The 15,050-nt window shown below is 39.6% G+C and overlaps 1 protein-coding gene across 1 annotated transcript in view; it reads right to left on the reverse strand.

Annotated features, from left to right (window-relative positions):
• The window catches only part of LOC122741238 (transient receptor potential cation channel subfamily C member 4 associated protein), a 78,976-nt gene that overhangs the window by 39,472 nt on the left and 24,454 nt on the right, over positions 1–15,050 (reverse strand). The window contains exons 4-7 of the mRNA XM_043984476.1: positions 14,360–14,417; positions 11,527–11,582; positions 10,022–10,150; positions 2,034–2,235 (exon numbers count right to left, since the gene is read on the reverse strand). Coding sequence (XP_043840411.1) covers positions 2,034–2,235; positions 10,022–10,150; positions 11,527–11,582; positions 14,360–14,417 — 445 coding nt within the window. The remainder of the gene's footprint in view (positions 1–2,033; positions 2,236–10,021; positions 10,151–11,526; positions 11,583–14,359; positions 14,418–15,050) is intronic.

Raw genomic sequence — 15,050 nt, forward strand, 5'->3', positions numbered from 1 at the left:
TGGAATATTGAGTTTAAGGTGTCTACTGGACATCTAGAGTTGTTTGGAAAGCAGACGAGACTGGAAGTCAGTGGAGAGTATCAGGCAAGAAAAGCAGATTCGAGAAATTTGTTTTGTTTTGTTTTTCCCCAGGACAATGAGGGTTAAGTGACTTGCTCAGGGTCACACAACTAGTATTTGTCAAATGTCTAAGGCCGAATTTGAACTCAGGTCCTTCTAAAGCCAGGGCCGGTGCTTTATCTACTGCAACACCTAACTGCACCCTGGATTTGAGAATTATCAGCACAGTTCTCTCTTCTAACAAAGTGCAACCCTAAAGCTGGTCTTCATCATTACTGCCACCTTGAGTTTACACATACCTCCTTGTTTATCCCCAGTGTTCTGTCTTAATTTATACTCTCTATAGACCTTCTCCCCTTTGTTGATTTCAGTAGTTCCCATGGGTTCATAATTGAATGCAGATGACTCCAAAATGTGTGTACATAAACACACACATGCATGTAAACATATATGCATGTGTGTGCATGTACATACATGTGTATGTGACTATATATACACACATAGATATAGATACAGATACAGATACAGTTACAGATATAGATATAGTTACAGATACAGATATAGATATAGTTACAGATACAGATACAGATACAGATACAGTTTCAGATATAATGTGTGTGTACACACATCTCTCCTGAACTCTAGTTCTACATTTTAATTCTCTGCTGGATGCCTCCATAGGACTATCTGACCAGTACCTCAAATTCAACATGGCCAAAATGGAATTCATCACCTTTCCTCTCCAATCCCACTCTTCTTCCAAACGTGCCTATTTCTAGAATAACCACATTTTCCCAATCATCTAAGCTTGAAACATCTATAATACCCTAAACTCTGTTATTTCTCACCCCCATATTTGAATGTCCAACGAACAAGTCCTACAGATTCCATTTCTACAACATCTTTTGTATTTATCCCCTTCTCTCTCCACTCTTACAGCAATTCATGACTTCTCATCTGAACTACAAGAGCTTCCTAACGGGTCTCTCTGTTTGCATCTTAACACTTCTCTGAAAGATCTCAAAACCATCTTATTAAGGCATAGGTCTAAACATCCTAGCCCCGCTCTTAAAAGTTCAAAAAGGGGCTCTAATACCTCTAGAACAAGAACTGAGCTCCTTGGCCCAGCATTTAAGGTCATCCAGAGATCTAACTGACCTTTCTAGCTCTATTTCTCTGTAGACCCTTTCAGGCACTAAGCATCTATAATATAGCCAAATGAGGTTACTATTTCCAGAACATTCCATTTCCTGCCTCTATGTATTTGTACAAGCTGGACCTCCCTGCTCTCCCACCTCTCTACAAGCCTAAAATATGCTACCTCCTCGACTATGTCTCTCAAAATCCTTATCTTGCTTCAAGCCTTACTCAGCTTAATGCTACCTCCTCAGTGAAGATTTCCCTGATCCCCCCTAGCTGCCAGTGATCCTTCCCTATTCAATTTACCCAATATTTACTTAATGAACTATCTACATGTTTGATCCCCTCAACGGAATGTAAATTCCTTGGGAGGAAATATTATTTCAGTTATGGCTTGGTATGACCAGCACCTAACAGTCTCTTGAACAAAAGTGTGATAAAACAAAAACTTAGTTCTCTTCCATATCTCTGCTAAATGCTTTAAATGATAATCTTACATAGCTCCCAGTTATGGGATATGAAAGGAAAACTGATAGAAGAAAAAAATCCAAATTGCCTTTTTAAAGGTTGTGGGGGTTTTTGAAGTAAAAAAAATCAACAAATGTAGTTCTACTACAGTGTACCTCCTAGTACAACTTGTTACAACAAGAACCTCCAAACTCTGGAAGAATTAAAAGGCCTCCTGGAGGGGAGAAAAAGTCTTACTGAACAAGGCAGGCTTTCAATACAGATGAGGGTCAAAGGGACAATATGAGACCCTCTTCTGAAATTTGAGAACTGTTTTGAGAACAGGACATCTCAGGAAGGGGGTGTCTGAGAGCCAGGCTACTTACCTTGGTTGATTTCAGCACGAGTAGGACCCAGGTTTTTCTTTTGCTGGGCATTTTTGGCAAGAAGTGTATGTTTGTCATCACTTCCAGTGTCAAGCTCTGAAATTGTGACAGCCAGAATCCTACAGAAGTTAGCAAGCTGTTGCTGATCAAAACTGGAAACTAAAGTAGAAAGGTTGGGAATGTCCTCTAACCGGATCATCTCCTGCAAAAAACAAAAATGAATTTTTTTCCTCCATTTACTATTTATAGAGCAAACCAGAAAACCTTGATATTTAAAGGATACTCTCTGTCTGCCAAACAGTAATCCACTGGGGAAGAGAAATTCTAACTAAAAGGGAAATAAGTATAACAAGGGGAAGTACTGATAGAGCAATCATACTTCTACTTTGTAAGGAAAGGGGCATGTTGATAGCCACTAGTATTCAGCAGTTCCTGGTCATGGCCCACTCCCAATAAGAAATGTCTTTGCCAGTAACTTTCTTTCTATTAAGAAAAAAATTTTTTTTCCAACAAAGATCCACTTTCTCTCCCTTTCATTTTCTCCTCCCCACAACTAAGAAGACAAGAAAATCAAAACATATATAGTCAAACAGAATAAAATTCTGCATTGTATGTCAGCACCTTTCAACCAGAGCCCTTCTCTGTAACCTACATTTGAAATGTCATTGAGTCACTGGCCAAATTTCCTCTGTGTGGCACTTGGGCTTTAAAAGCTGGCATTTCACCTTTAATTTTTATTTCCCCACCTTTGAAAAGGAAGAACATTCTCAGATAATGGGAAAGAAGAATATTTTGCATCCTTGACCTGTGGCTCTTAACCACAGTTCTGCCCTAAATTTTTAGCCTCTAGGATGTGGTGAGGATGATAAGCAAGAAAAGAATGAGAAGAAAGATCAATACGGGGGGTGGGGGGAAGAATCTAAATCAGCTTTTAAAATTAAAAAAAAAAATTTTAAGGAGAAAAAACAAAAGTTGTGTTTTTTCAAGATACAAATAATTAGAACAACTTATTTACTTCATTCAAATTTAGCTATTCCAGAAAACATGATTTAGGGCAAGATTTCTTGACATGGGAAACACATCAGACAAGGCTGAAAGCCAGTCTCTTCCTGCTATGAAGGGAGAAGGACTGTTTCTTGCTATTTTATTGCACAAGATGAAAATACAGGAAAGGAAAACTGGTAGAGAAAAAAATTCAAATCACTTTTTAAATGTTTTAATTTTTTTAAGGGAAAAAAAATCAAATCATCTAGGTTCTAACACAGTGTTCCTACTAGTAGACTTAGCTTGTTGCAACAGGAACCTCCAAACTCTGGGAGAATTAAGATGCCCCTTGGAAGGGAGAAAAAGCCTTACTGAGCAAGGCAGGCTTTCAGTATAGATGAGGGTTGATGAAGGAATAGTGAGTGCCTCAGCCAGTCACTTGAGACTATGGTTTTAGCATGATCCTTTCCCTCCTTGCTCAGGTGCCAAAGAACATAAGAGGACTATGAAGTACCTTTGTTAAAAAAATCACAGGCTGGACAAGTTGTGGTATATGAATACAATGGAATACTATTGTGCTGTAAGAAATGATGAGTAGGAAGAGTTCAGAGAAACCTGGAGGGTCTTACGTGAGCTGATGATGAGTGAGATGAGCAGAACCAGAAGAACATTGTACACAGTATCATCAACATTGAGTGTTGACCTACTGTGATGGACTATATTCTTCTCACCAATGCAATGGTACAGAAGAGTTCCAGGGAACTCATGATAGAAGAGGATCTCCAAATCCAAGAAAAAAAAAGAAAGAAAGAACTGTGGAGTATAGATGCTGATTGAACCATATTATTTCTTTTGTTTTGGGTGCTGTTGTTTTTTTTTTCTATTTTGAGGTTTTGCATCACTGCTCTGATTCTTTCTCTTATAACAGGATTAATGCAGGAATAGGATTAATGTTATTATGTGTATATATATATATGTGTGTGTATATATATATATCTATATGTACATGTATAGATATATATAGATATAACCTATATCAGATTACCTGCTGTCTAGGGGAGGGGGGAGGGAGGGGAGGGAAGGAGAAAAATCTGAAATTGTAAAGCATGTATAAACAAAAGTTGAGAACTATCTTTACATGTAACGGAAAAAATAAAATATCTCAAAAAAAAAAAAAATCACAGAACAGGGGCAGCTAGGTGGCGCAGTGGATAGAGCACCGGCCCTGGATTCAGGAGGACCTGAGTTCAAATCAGACCTCAGACACTTGACACTTACTAGCTGTGTGACCCTGGGCAAGTCACTTAACCCCAATTGCCTCACCAAAAAAACCCAACAACAACAAAAAAATCACAGAACATTGGCACTAGAATGGTTTTAGGACAATCCTCTCATTTTGTGAATGGGGAAACAAAGGCAAAGAAGTAAAGAGAAACTACTTATGGTTATGTAATAAGTAAGTGACAGAGGTGGACTAGAACCCAAGTCTTATGATTCCCTGGCCAGTGTTTTCTACCACCACAGATGTCTCTCTTTAGGTCTTCTCCACCCCTCTCCCTGCTTCCCCTTTGTCTGCTCCTCCCTTTTCATAAGCTGGAAAAAATAACTGGTAAAGAAGAATAAAGCCCTTTCATTAAAGGTACAATGGATTGGCCTGGGGGCCTTTGTAAAAGGGCAAGTATATACACACACACACACACACACACACACACACACACACACACACACACACCCCACACCACACACACTGCACTCATATTAAGCCTGGGACAAGACAATTGGCCATTTGTGCTTCATCACACCAGAACAAAGGACCCAGACCTAGGAAAAATTCAGCAGGGACAACAAAATGGGAGCCTGGTTGAAAAACAAGCAAACTGGGGGGCAAAGGGGAGCACAAAGACCTCTTATCATCAAATAATAACAACCTACCCACATATTCCCTAGGAGTCTCCTTCTGTGTACCTCAGTAATAATAAGAGGAATTCTGTTAATTGAAGATGTCATGCACAGGAGACTATGGGTCCCATCTCTAGAGGCATGCACAGAATTTGTAGTCAGAAAATGGTCCCTTATGAAACTGGAGTTAAGAAACAATATAAAATGGATGCAATTAAGCCATCCAGAAGTAATCCACTCTAAGAGGCATCTGGGTTACTAGAAAGGCATATCCACCATGGTAAACTGGCATCCTGATTTATGAATTAGTCTCTTATGAATCAATCCTCCTGATCATTCCTAAGTGAATTTAAAATACTGAGTTCTTAGAATTATAATTATAAAAAGTATATATATAAAATATTGTAATATATTATATATATTATATAATTATAATTATATAAAACTAAACATTTTGTGATACCCAACCAGACACTCTGAGCTAGCCTCTCATTTAATGATACCAAATGAAAGCCCAACTCATTAAGTTGGCATTCAAACTCCTCCATAATCTGATATTATCTTACCTTTCCATATAGAGACAGTCATATCTTTGACTTTTCTACTAACCAGGAGTATTCCACTTCTGTGTTCATGAACTCTAAATTTCCTTATCCAACTGGCTTTTTTTTTGTTTTTTTTTGTTTTTTTGGGGTTTTTTGCAGGGCAATGGGGGTTAAGTGACTTGCCCAGGGTCACACAGCTAGTAAGTGTCAAGTGTCTGAGGCCAGATTTGAACTCAGGTACTCCTGAATCCAGGGCCGGTGCTTTATCCACTGCGCCACCTAGCTGCCCCCCCCAACTGGCTTTTTATCATTTCATCTATCCTTCAGCTTTATGATCCATAGCTCTTTTCATCTTCACTGTGATTTTCATTCCCTCTGCCCCTCCCATCTTTCTCAGGCCATCTGTCCTACATTGCCTACACTTTCCTATCTTGACTCCTTGAGGAACCAGTTCAATACTCCACTGTCCTCTACTCTTTTTTTTGGGGGGGGGGGGCAGGGCAATGAGGGCTAAGTGACTTGCCCAGGGTCACACAGCTAGTAAGTGTCAAGTGTCTGAGGTCGGATTTGAACTCAGGTCCTCCTGAATCCAGGGCCGGTGCTTTATCCACTGGGCCACCTAGCTCCCCCACTGTCCTTTACTCTTGAATCCCTTGCCCTCTGTCCAATCAGCAAGAACGCCTTCTTCTCCCTCATCTTGCATCACTGAGATATCTTCTCTATTTCCCCCTTCACTCCTGTATCAACTGAAGGAGTCCTTTTCAAGGCCAACCTACCTAAATGCTGCTTTGATCCCATCCCCTCTCATCTTTTCCAGCAAACTGTCCTCCCTATTATCCCCAATCTCTTCTTCTCTCCTGACTCCTTACCTGCTACCTAAAACATGTCCAAATTTCCTTAAAAATCCTCAGTTGATCTGACCAACCCCACTATATACCTTCCCATAAGTTTTCTCCCTTTCTCAGCTACACTCCTTGACAAAGCTGTCTACACTAAGTGCCCCTATTTTCTTTCCTCTCACTCTCTTCTTAACCCTCTGCAATCTGGCCTCTGATTTGCTCTCTCCAAAGTTACCAATGATCTTTTTTTTTTTTTTTAGTGAGGCAATGGGGGTTAAGTGACTTGCCCAGGGTCACACAGCTAGTAAGTGTTAAGTGTCTGAGGCCGGATTTGAACTCAGGTACTCCTGACTCCAGGGCCGATGCTCTATCCACTGTACCACCTAGCTGCCCCCAACCAATGATCTTGTAATTGTCAAATCTTGTCTTTTCTCAATTCTGATCTTTTTTGTTTTAACCTCTCCGCAGCATTTGACTCTATTGATCACCTTTTCCTCCTAGATATTCTCTCCTCTCTAGATTTTTGTGATACTACTCTCCCTTGATTCTTCACTTACCTGACTACTATTTCTCAGTCTCTTCTGTTGTATCTTCACTAATGTCATACCCTCTAATTGTAGTTTCCCCTTTAAAGCTTTATTCTGGGTCCACTTCTTTTTTCCTTTTATACTGTATCATTTGGTGATCACACAGGCTCCCATTGGTTCAGTTACTATCTCTGAAGATGATTCCCAGATCTATATAGCCAATACTAGTCTCTCCTGAGCTACAGTCCCACATCAACTGCCTTTTGGATATCTTGAACTGGATGCCCAATAGGCATCTTAAACTCACTATATTCAAAACAGAACTCATTATCTTCACCATTAAACTCTTTCCTCTTCTAAACTTTCCTATTACTGTCAAGAACACCACACTCCTCTCAGCCACTCAGGTCTCAATTCCAATGTTTTCCACAATCCCTCATTCTCACTAATCCCACATATACAATCCACTGCCAAATCTCACCATTTCTATCTTCATGATGACTCTCATATGCTTTCTCTCCACTCCCACAGTTACTAGCCTTGTTCAGGCCTTCATCACCTCTTGCTAAGACTATTAAAATATCTTTTTACTTGATCTGACTGCCTCAAGTCTCTCCCCACTTCAATTCATCTGCCACCCTGCTATCAAAGTGATTTTCCTTAAGTACAGATCAGACCAAACTCCAATGATTTCCCTATTACCTCCTCAAATATAGAGTCCCCTGTCTAGCACTTAAAGCTATTCAGAAGATTTACATGAACTGATGCAAAGAAAAATGAGCAGAACCAAGAGAACATTGTACACAGTAACAACAATATTGGATGATGATCACTGTGAATGACCCAGCTATCCTCAGCAATACAATGATCCAAGACAATTCTGAAGGACTTATGATGAAAAATGGTATGTGCCTCCAGAGAAAGAACCTATAGAGTCTAAATATAGATATAAGCATACTTTTTTTAAACTAACTTTATTATCCTTATTTTTGTTTTGGTCAGCATTTTCTTTTACAACGTCTAATATGAAAATATTTTGCATGACTGTACATATATAATCTATATCAAATTGCTTGTCTCGTGGAGAGGGGGGAAGAAGGGAGAATGTGGAATTCAAATTTTTAAAAAATGAACAAAAAATTTTTTTGTTTTCATGTAATTGAGAAAAAATAATTTAATTTTATTTTTTTAAAGCCTTCAAAACCTGTTCTCTTACTACTTTTTCAATCTTCTTACACTGTAGTCTCTTCCCTACATTCTAAAATCTAATGCTGTTGGCCTATTGGCTATTTCTCACACTCCATCTCCTATTTGTGCCTTTATCCTGTCTGTCCTTCATGTTTTGAATGTTCTCCCTTCTCAATGATGCCTCTTAGCTTCCTTCAAGACTTGCTTAAATTCCACCTTCTACAGGAGGCCTTCCCCTCTGCCCTCCCCCCAATACCACAGCTACTCTTGCTTTCCCCTCTCAGTTTGCCTTCCATCGACTCTGTATATAATTTGTATCTACCTAATTTTCATGTTTTTCTCCCTTATTAGAATGTTAGCTCCCTGAGGACAGGACTATTTTTGTTTCTTTTTATCTCCAGCATTTAGCACAGCTCCTGGAACTTAATAAATGCTGGCTGGCTGACTGACTTTCCCCTTATCTCTAATTGCTTTCTGCTCCACTACAAATGCTCTAAATATTCAACACTACATATTCAGAAACCCCCCCCCCCCGCCCTCCCCCCCATCCATTTGCTCACAATGTTCTCTATGCCTGGAATACTGTTTGGGCCTTCCTCCCCATCCTTTCCTTTTGTAACCCTAGATAACTTTTTTTTTTGGAAGCAGTATCACACAGTGAAAAACATGTTAGATTCAGAATCAGAGGACCTGGGTCCACATACCAGCTCTGCTACTTCCTTCCTATGAAACCCTTAACATATCACTCAACCTCTCTAAGCTTCAGTTTCTCATTTGGAAAATGAAAGGGTTGAGCAAAAGATGGTCTACAACTCAGTCTATGATCCCATGGTCCTATGATCTGGTTCCTGCCAATGTACTTTAAGGAAATTTGAAAAGGAAGCGAACACTTTCATCTGTGGGAAATTACTTAGGTAAGGCAGAAGGATTTGGAAAGGCAGATATGAGAAGGGAGTGAATTCTAGACATATGGGATATGGTTTGTGTGAATGCAAAGAGGTAGGAGACAGAACTCTGAATTTGGGGAATGGTTTCTAGTTCAGTTTGGTTGGAGCATGACGTGTGTGACACTACCCATCTTTTAAAGACCGGTGCCAGATCTTCCATGAAATAACAACAAAAGCAACAACTAATATTTATATAGTGTTTACTATGTACCAGACACAGTGCTAAGAGCTTTATGATTATTATCTCATTTGATCCTCATAACAACCGTGCAAGATAGGTATCATTATTATCCCCATTTTATACTTGAGGCTCGATACTCTATCCACTGTGCCATGTAACTGCCCAACATAAATAAAAGAGATAAAAGTAATCTTTCCTTCTTCTGACTTTGCATAATTCTTTGTGGCTCTCTTATACAGTTATTAAGAGAGGAAGTAACAAGAGCAGTAGATCTGGAATCGGGAAGAGTGGGGTTCAAGTCCCACCTCAGACCCATACTAGCAATGTAAACAGAGGTAAGTCATTCAGCTTCTCTGTACCTTGGTTTCCTGGATGGCTTCCAAGGTCCCTTTCAGCCCTAAATGTGGGCTCCCATGATCCTGAGTCACTTAACCTAGCAAAGGCTCAAGCACTCCCTAAGACTTGTTAGTTCAGTCAAAGAGGAAATGGATTCCTCACCAGGAATCCCCCATGCCCAAGATAGCAGAGAGCCTCCAAGTGTGTTAGTCATGGTCAGCAGACTACTTTGCACACAGCAAGCATTGAATACAAGTTGACTGACTGGTTTTGTTTGACCTAGGGGGAGAGAGCGGTGGGGTTGGAGGTGGAGAGGGGATAGCCCTTCTGCTAGAGCACAAGCACAAGCTTGTGAGAACATGGACCATGTCTTAGCTACCTCTGATCCATCCAAGCTCGGTGCTCAGTACAGTGTGCAGCACATAGTATGCACTCAATAAATGGATGCTGAATAAATAAACAAGTGAATAAATTCACTCAGCATTATAATGCAGTCTAAGGATCAACTCCAACTAGATGGTCAATCTTGAGACAAAACTCACCTTTTTAACACCCAGAATGTCTTCAATGAGGGTTGCTGTTTGTAAAAATGTCTTCCTATTTGTCATAAGTGTAAACAAGAAGAGGACAAAGTCATTTCTTTCTGCCAGTCGCTTTGTAACTCCATCAGTCTGTTAAAAGGAAACAAAAAATGTTCACTGAAGTACAGTCATATTGGATAAAGGATGGGGATGCCAACGTACTCTTGCTAGATACATATAGAGTCAATTCCACTAAAATGTACTTGGGCTATATTACAAGAAAGTAAAGGCAGCTTAGCTAGAATGCTGCACATATAGGTCCTCGTCATTCAACACTGGAATAGAATGCTCCCTGCCTGATCAAGTTCAAGTCCCATGAGATGAGATATAACACATCCAATAAAAAAAACTTTTATCCTCAGGTAGAGTCCCATACCAGGGTCATAATGCTGTTCATTTTTCTTTGGTTCTCCTCCAAATAGTTACAGGAACAATTCCACGTGTCAAGGAGACCTGAAATCTTTTAAGAAGATTTCATCAAATGGGTAAATAAATTCTGTTCATAAGAATTCTCCAGTGGAAAATATGATTCAACCTAGGAGATAGGATTAAGTTAAACAAATAACCAAAAGTCAAGAGCATCAACGAAGAATGCACATCTTTAAGGATTATGATGTTAAACATTTAGGGTGCCAGCAAGGCAACAGTATAATATAGGGTGATGGGATGGCAAAAGCAAAAGAGCACTCAAAGTACTGGTAAGGCCTGGGTAAGGCCTCCATGATCTGCTACTCAGTTATGTGACACTGAGTTAGATACTGCACCTTTCTAACCCTGTCTCCTCATCTGAAAAATGAGATTAACAATTACAACCTTGCCTGTCTTACAGGGGGTTTGTAACACAATGCATGTTGCAAATTAGAAAACTCTATAAATGTACAATCTCATTAAAGAATAACAATAACAGAAATAATAACAAGGCAAATAGACTCAATTATATTATTTTGCATTTGGTAGTCTCCTTGGGTGAAGCAAATGCACTGACATTGTTTTTCCATTTAACAACTCTACTGTTGGAGTAAGGAAGACAATTCATAAATCAACCAAAGCTATGGGACTCCATGAAGAATTAATTAGGAAGGGGCAGCTAGGTGGCGCAGTGAAAAGAGCACCAGCCCTGGAGTTGGGAGGAGCTGAGTTCAAATCTGGCCTCAGACACTTAACACTTACTAGCTATGTGACTCTGGGCAAGTGACTTAACCCCAACTGCCTCACCAAAAAGAGAGAGAGAGAGAATTAATTAGAACCAAAGAAAATATTCTCGAAGCTGATGGACTTTGCAGGGATAGAAATGGGAAATATCTGTCCAATCACCTCACTCCACTGAATTTTGATGTCTCTTGAAAATATAAAATAGATAATATACAAAAATACCAAGTGTGGATTTGGCCAAAGCACCAGAAAAGTCCTACTTGCCAATGTATCAATGAAACAAAAATCGGGGTCCTCAAAGCAGAGATACTTACACAAATACATGTATTATATAAGATGCTTAAACAGTCCTTGGTCAGATCATCACTTACTGAAAGAAGAAAAGAAAATAACTGGTTATTAATGTTGGAATATATCACTTCAACAAGAGGTTAGGCAGGGATGGAAGTTAACCATAATACCAAAAGAAAACTTCCTTTTTTTTTTTTAGTTGCAAAACTCAAAATCCAAAAGAGGCCAAGTACGGCTATGAATAGTAAAACATATTCTAAAATAAATATATGTACAAACCCTAGTAACCACTGACAGCATGCTGTTATCATCTCGAGGACAGGTACTGTTTCATTTTCATCTCTGCATCCCCAATGCCTACCACATAGAAGGCAATTAATAAGTGCTTACTGATCAACAAAAGATTTTTTTTTCTCTTTCTGATCCCCATGAGCAGTCTACCTAATGTTAAATTTGATCAGATTCTGTGCCAAGTGTCCTAATGCCATAATCCCAGAACCTTTGCCCTCACCACTATCCTGTGCTAGAGTTTGTCCTACATGGCAGGTAGGGCAATGTCTCTGGATATTTGCTCTCAAAGAGAAATTACACCAACAATTCTAAATGAAATAAGGAATTTTGATCCTTTGGGAATTCATGGGGCTATTAGGGTAGACACCAAATCTCAACCCTTGCTCTTTTCTACCTCAGCCTTCACTTCCCTGAGGAAGGAGCTAGTCTAAGAACAGGCAGACCTGACCAATGTCATTTCATAATTAACATCTTCAAGGCATTTTAAACAGACTCTGCAGTAACTGCACAAACAGACTTTACAGTGGAATAAGCTTGCCTTCAGTCTTTAGTGTGGTGTTTGTTTTAATTCTAAAAAGGATTAAATAGAAAGGCTTAAATGAATACCGATAGCCACTTCTAAACATAAGCTATTCCTTGTCAATTACTGCTATTGCTTCCTTAGAAGAAAACTGGAATGCTCACAATCAGTAAGAACAGGTTTCAATATTACCCTAGCGATTCAAAGTCTCCCCACTAAGTCAGTTCCTTGAGGATCCCCTGTGCTAGTAAAGAAAACATCTGTCTGAAATAAGCTGAAATAGGAAACCAGCCTTACAGGCCTTATTTTTTCCTGCTAGTCTGGAATGCAAACCCATTACTCAATCCTTCAGCCACCCCACGTGGCCAAAAGAAGTCTTTCAGCAGAGCACAGCCCAGAGAACACTCTGACCACTTAGAAAACTTTCATTCTAGGTCCCACCTTCCTTTGGGGGAAACTGACCACTCCTAGCCCCAAGTGTAAACCAAAAAAAACAGTAAAACCTTGTTATAAGGATACTTGTTTGACCTCCGAATCACAGAAGTGACACATCACATCACGCCCCTGCTCAAAAGCCATCAGCAGCTCTCTACTGCCATTAGGACAAAATGCAAACTCCTGGGCCTGACATTTGAAAAGCTTTCCACAATCTGACCTCAGTCCCCTTCTTCAGTCTTCTTTTATATTCCCCATCAGTGCAGCCATCTGCCTCTACACATTTATGCAGGCAATCCTATATGCCTGGAACACTCTCCTCCTCCTTTCTGCCTTTTAGAATCCGTAATTCCATCCAAGGCTTGGCTCAAGTGCCACTGATTCCGGAAGGCCTTCTGAGACAGCCACAGGGGGCAGCTCTTGCTGCCCTCAAACCTTCCTAGCTTTTTTTTGTCTAATGTCTCCTTGGCTACTCATCTCCTCCCTATCCTGTATTATACTCACCTGTATTTGTTATGTATCCTTCAGGTAGAATTTGGGGAGCAGGGACTTTCATCTCTGGCTTTGAATCCCCAGCATCTAACACATGCCTTGTACACAGTAGGCACTTTAATGATTTGTTGAATTGTAGTCTTTGTCAAATTGTATTCTCCAAAACAACTGACATTCTTTTTTTTTACTTTAAAAGTTTGCAAAGCACTTTACATACATTATCTCATTTGAAATCTCACAAAAAGTATGTGTTTTAAATACTACAGTAATATTACTACTATAAAATTGCCATTTTACAGACAAAGAAACTGAGGCTCTCAGAAGTTAAGTGATTTGTCTCTGGTAACACGCGGCTAATGTCAGAAGTAATATCTAAGGCTTCCTGACTCCAGGTCCAGGGTTCTATATAATATCTCGTGCTGCCTCTGTATATGTACAGAGAAGTATAAAAGAAAACCTCAATTAATGAGTATACTTAGGAATGGATAGGAAGGGGCAGGAAATAGGATTAAGTGAATTTTCTAGTAGATGATAAAGTGAAAAAAAAGTGGGCTTAGAGTCATGAAGCTGAATTGTAGTTCTGGCTTTTCCATTATGTTGTTGGATAACTCTGAGCAAATACTTCACCTCTGTGGGCCTCAGTTTCTTCCTCTACAAGATGAGGAGGCTGGACTGAAGGATCTGATGTGCCTGCCAATGCTAACATCTGACGATGCTATGCCCTCCAAGAGCAGCAACAGGACAGGATTTCCCTGTCCTGTGGGATACACGAGTTGGAATCGACTGTCCCATATTGCAGCCCTATCAGCTGCTACATAATCCCTCCTAAGGACCTGCACCTAAGGGGAAAGGAAATCAATTATTGGTGAGTTTCATCTTTTTTTTTTTAAACTTTTAAGTCCTAAATCATTAATCCAATTACCTACAAATACCATTAACTGAACATGAATTTCTTTTCCTGAGATAATACAGGCTGGGTTTAAGAATAACGAATTCTTCCTAACACATGAATATCATTCTCCCAGGGTCAGAGAGGCTAAGGGTGTTGGGATTTTAAAACTGATATAGGGAAAAACATAACAAACAAGGGCTTAAGAGACAATGACGGGCTCACTTACTTTTCTGTTTCTTTTTCTGAGTAGTAAGTGTAGGTCTCATAAGAATTTCCACAAGGAGCTATTAAAAAAAGAATTCAATTAAATCTACAAAGTCATTTCAAAGTAAAAGTTATGGCCTAGTGTTGTCTGTGTCAGCTCAGGCCTTAATATGCTCTTCCCAGGACTTTAAGACCCTCCCACACATATCCAGGACACAGGAGAGGCAGCACAATGGAATAACAATAATCCATCACATTTGTCTCATGTTTTACAGTTTATACTTTTAGATCTGTTATGCCATTTCATCCTCGTGACAACTCTTTGAGAGAGCAGGGCAGAGATAAATATCCTCAATTTTACAAATGACAGAATCAAGGCTCATAAAAGTCCAGTGATTTGCCCAAGATTACATGACTAATGAGGAAAATCAGAAAAGCTGAATTCTAGTCCTGACTACTGTACTAATTTAGGTACTGTCCCCATTGCCCCCTCAAGACAGCTCAGTAGCCTCCTTTATAAAATCAGGATATTTGAGACTAGATTGTTTCTGTGATCCCTCCCATAAGTTCTCATTTCTGCTTTCAGAGTGATATACAATGCTACAATTATGGCCAAAGGAATATGCCCTGAGTTGTCAACCATACTTAGAAAATCACCATTCGCCCCCTGCTAACGTCCTTCCCTAGCTTTATCTGCCAAAGTTCCTCTCTTC

The sequence above is a fragment of the Dromiciops gliroides genome, chromosome 2 (genome assembly GCF_019393635.1).
Source record: "Dromiciops gliroides isolate mDroGli1 chromosome 2, mDroGli1.pri, whole genome shotgun sequence".
Classification (NCBI taxonomy): Eukaryota; Metazoa; Chordata; class Mammalia; order Microbiotheria; family Microbiotheriidae; genus Dromiciops; species Dromiciops gliroides.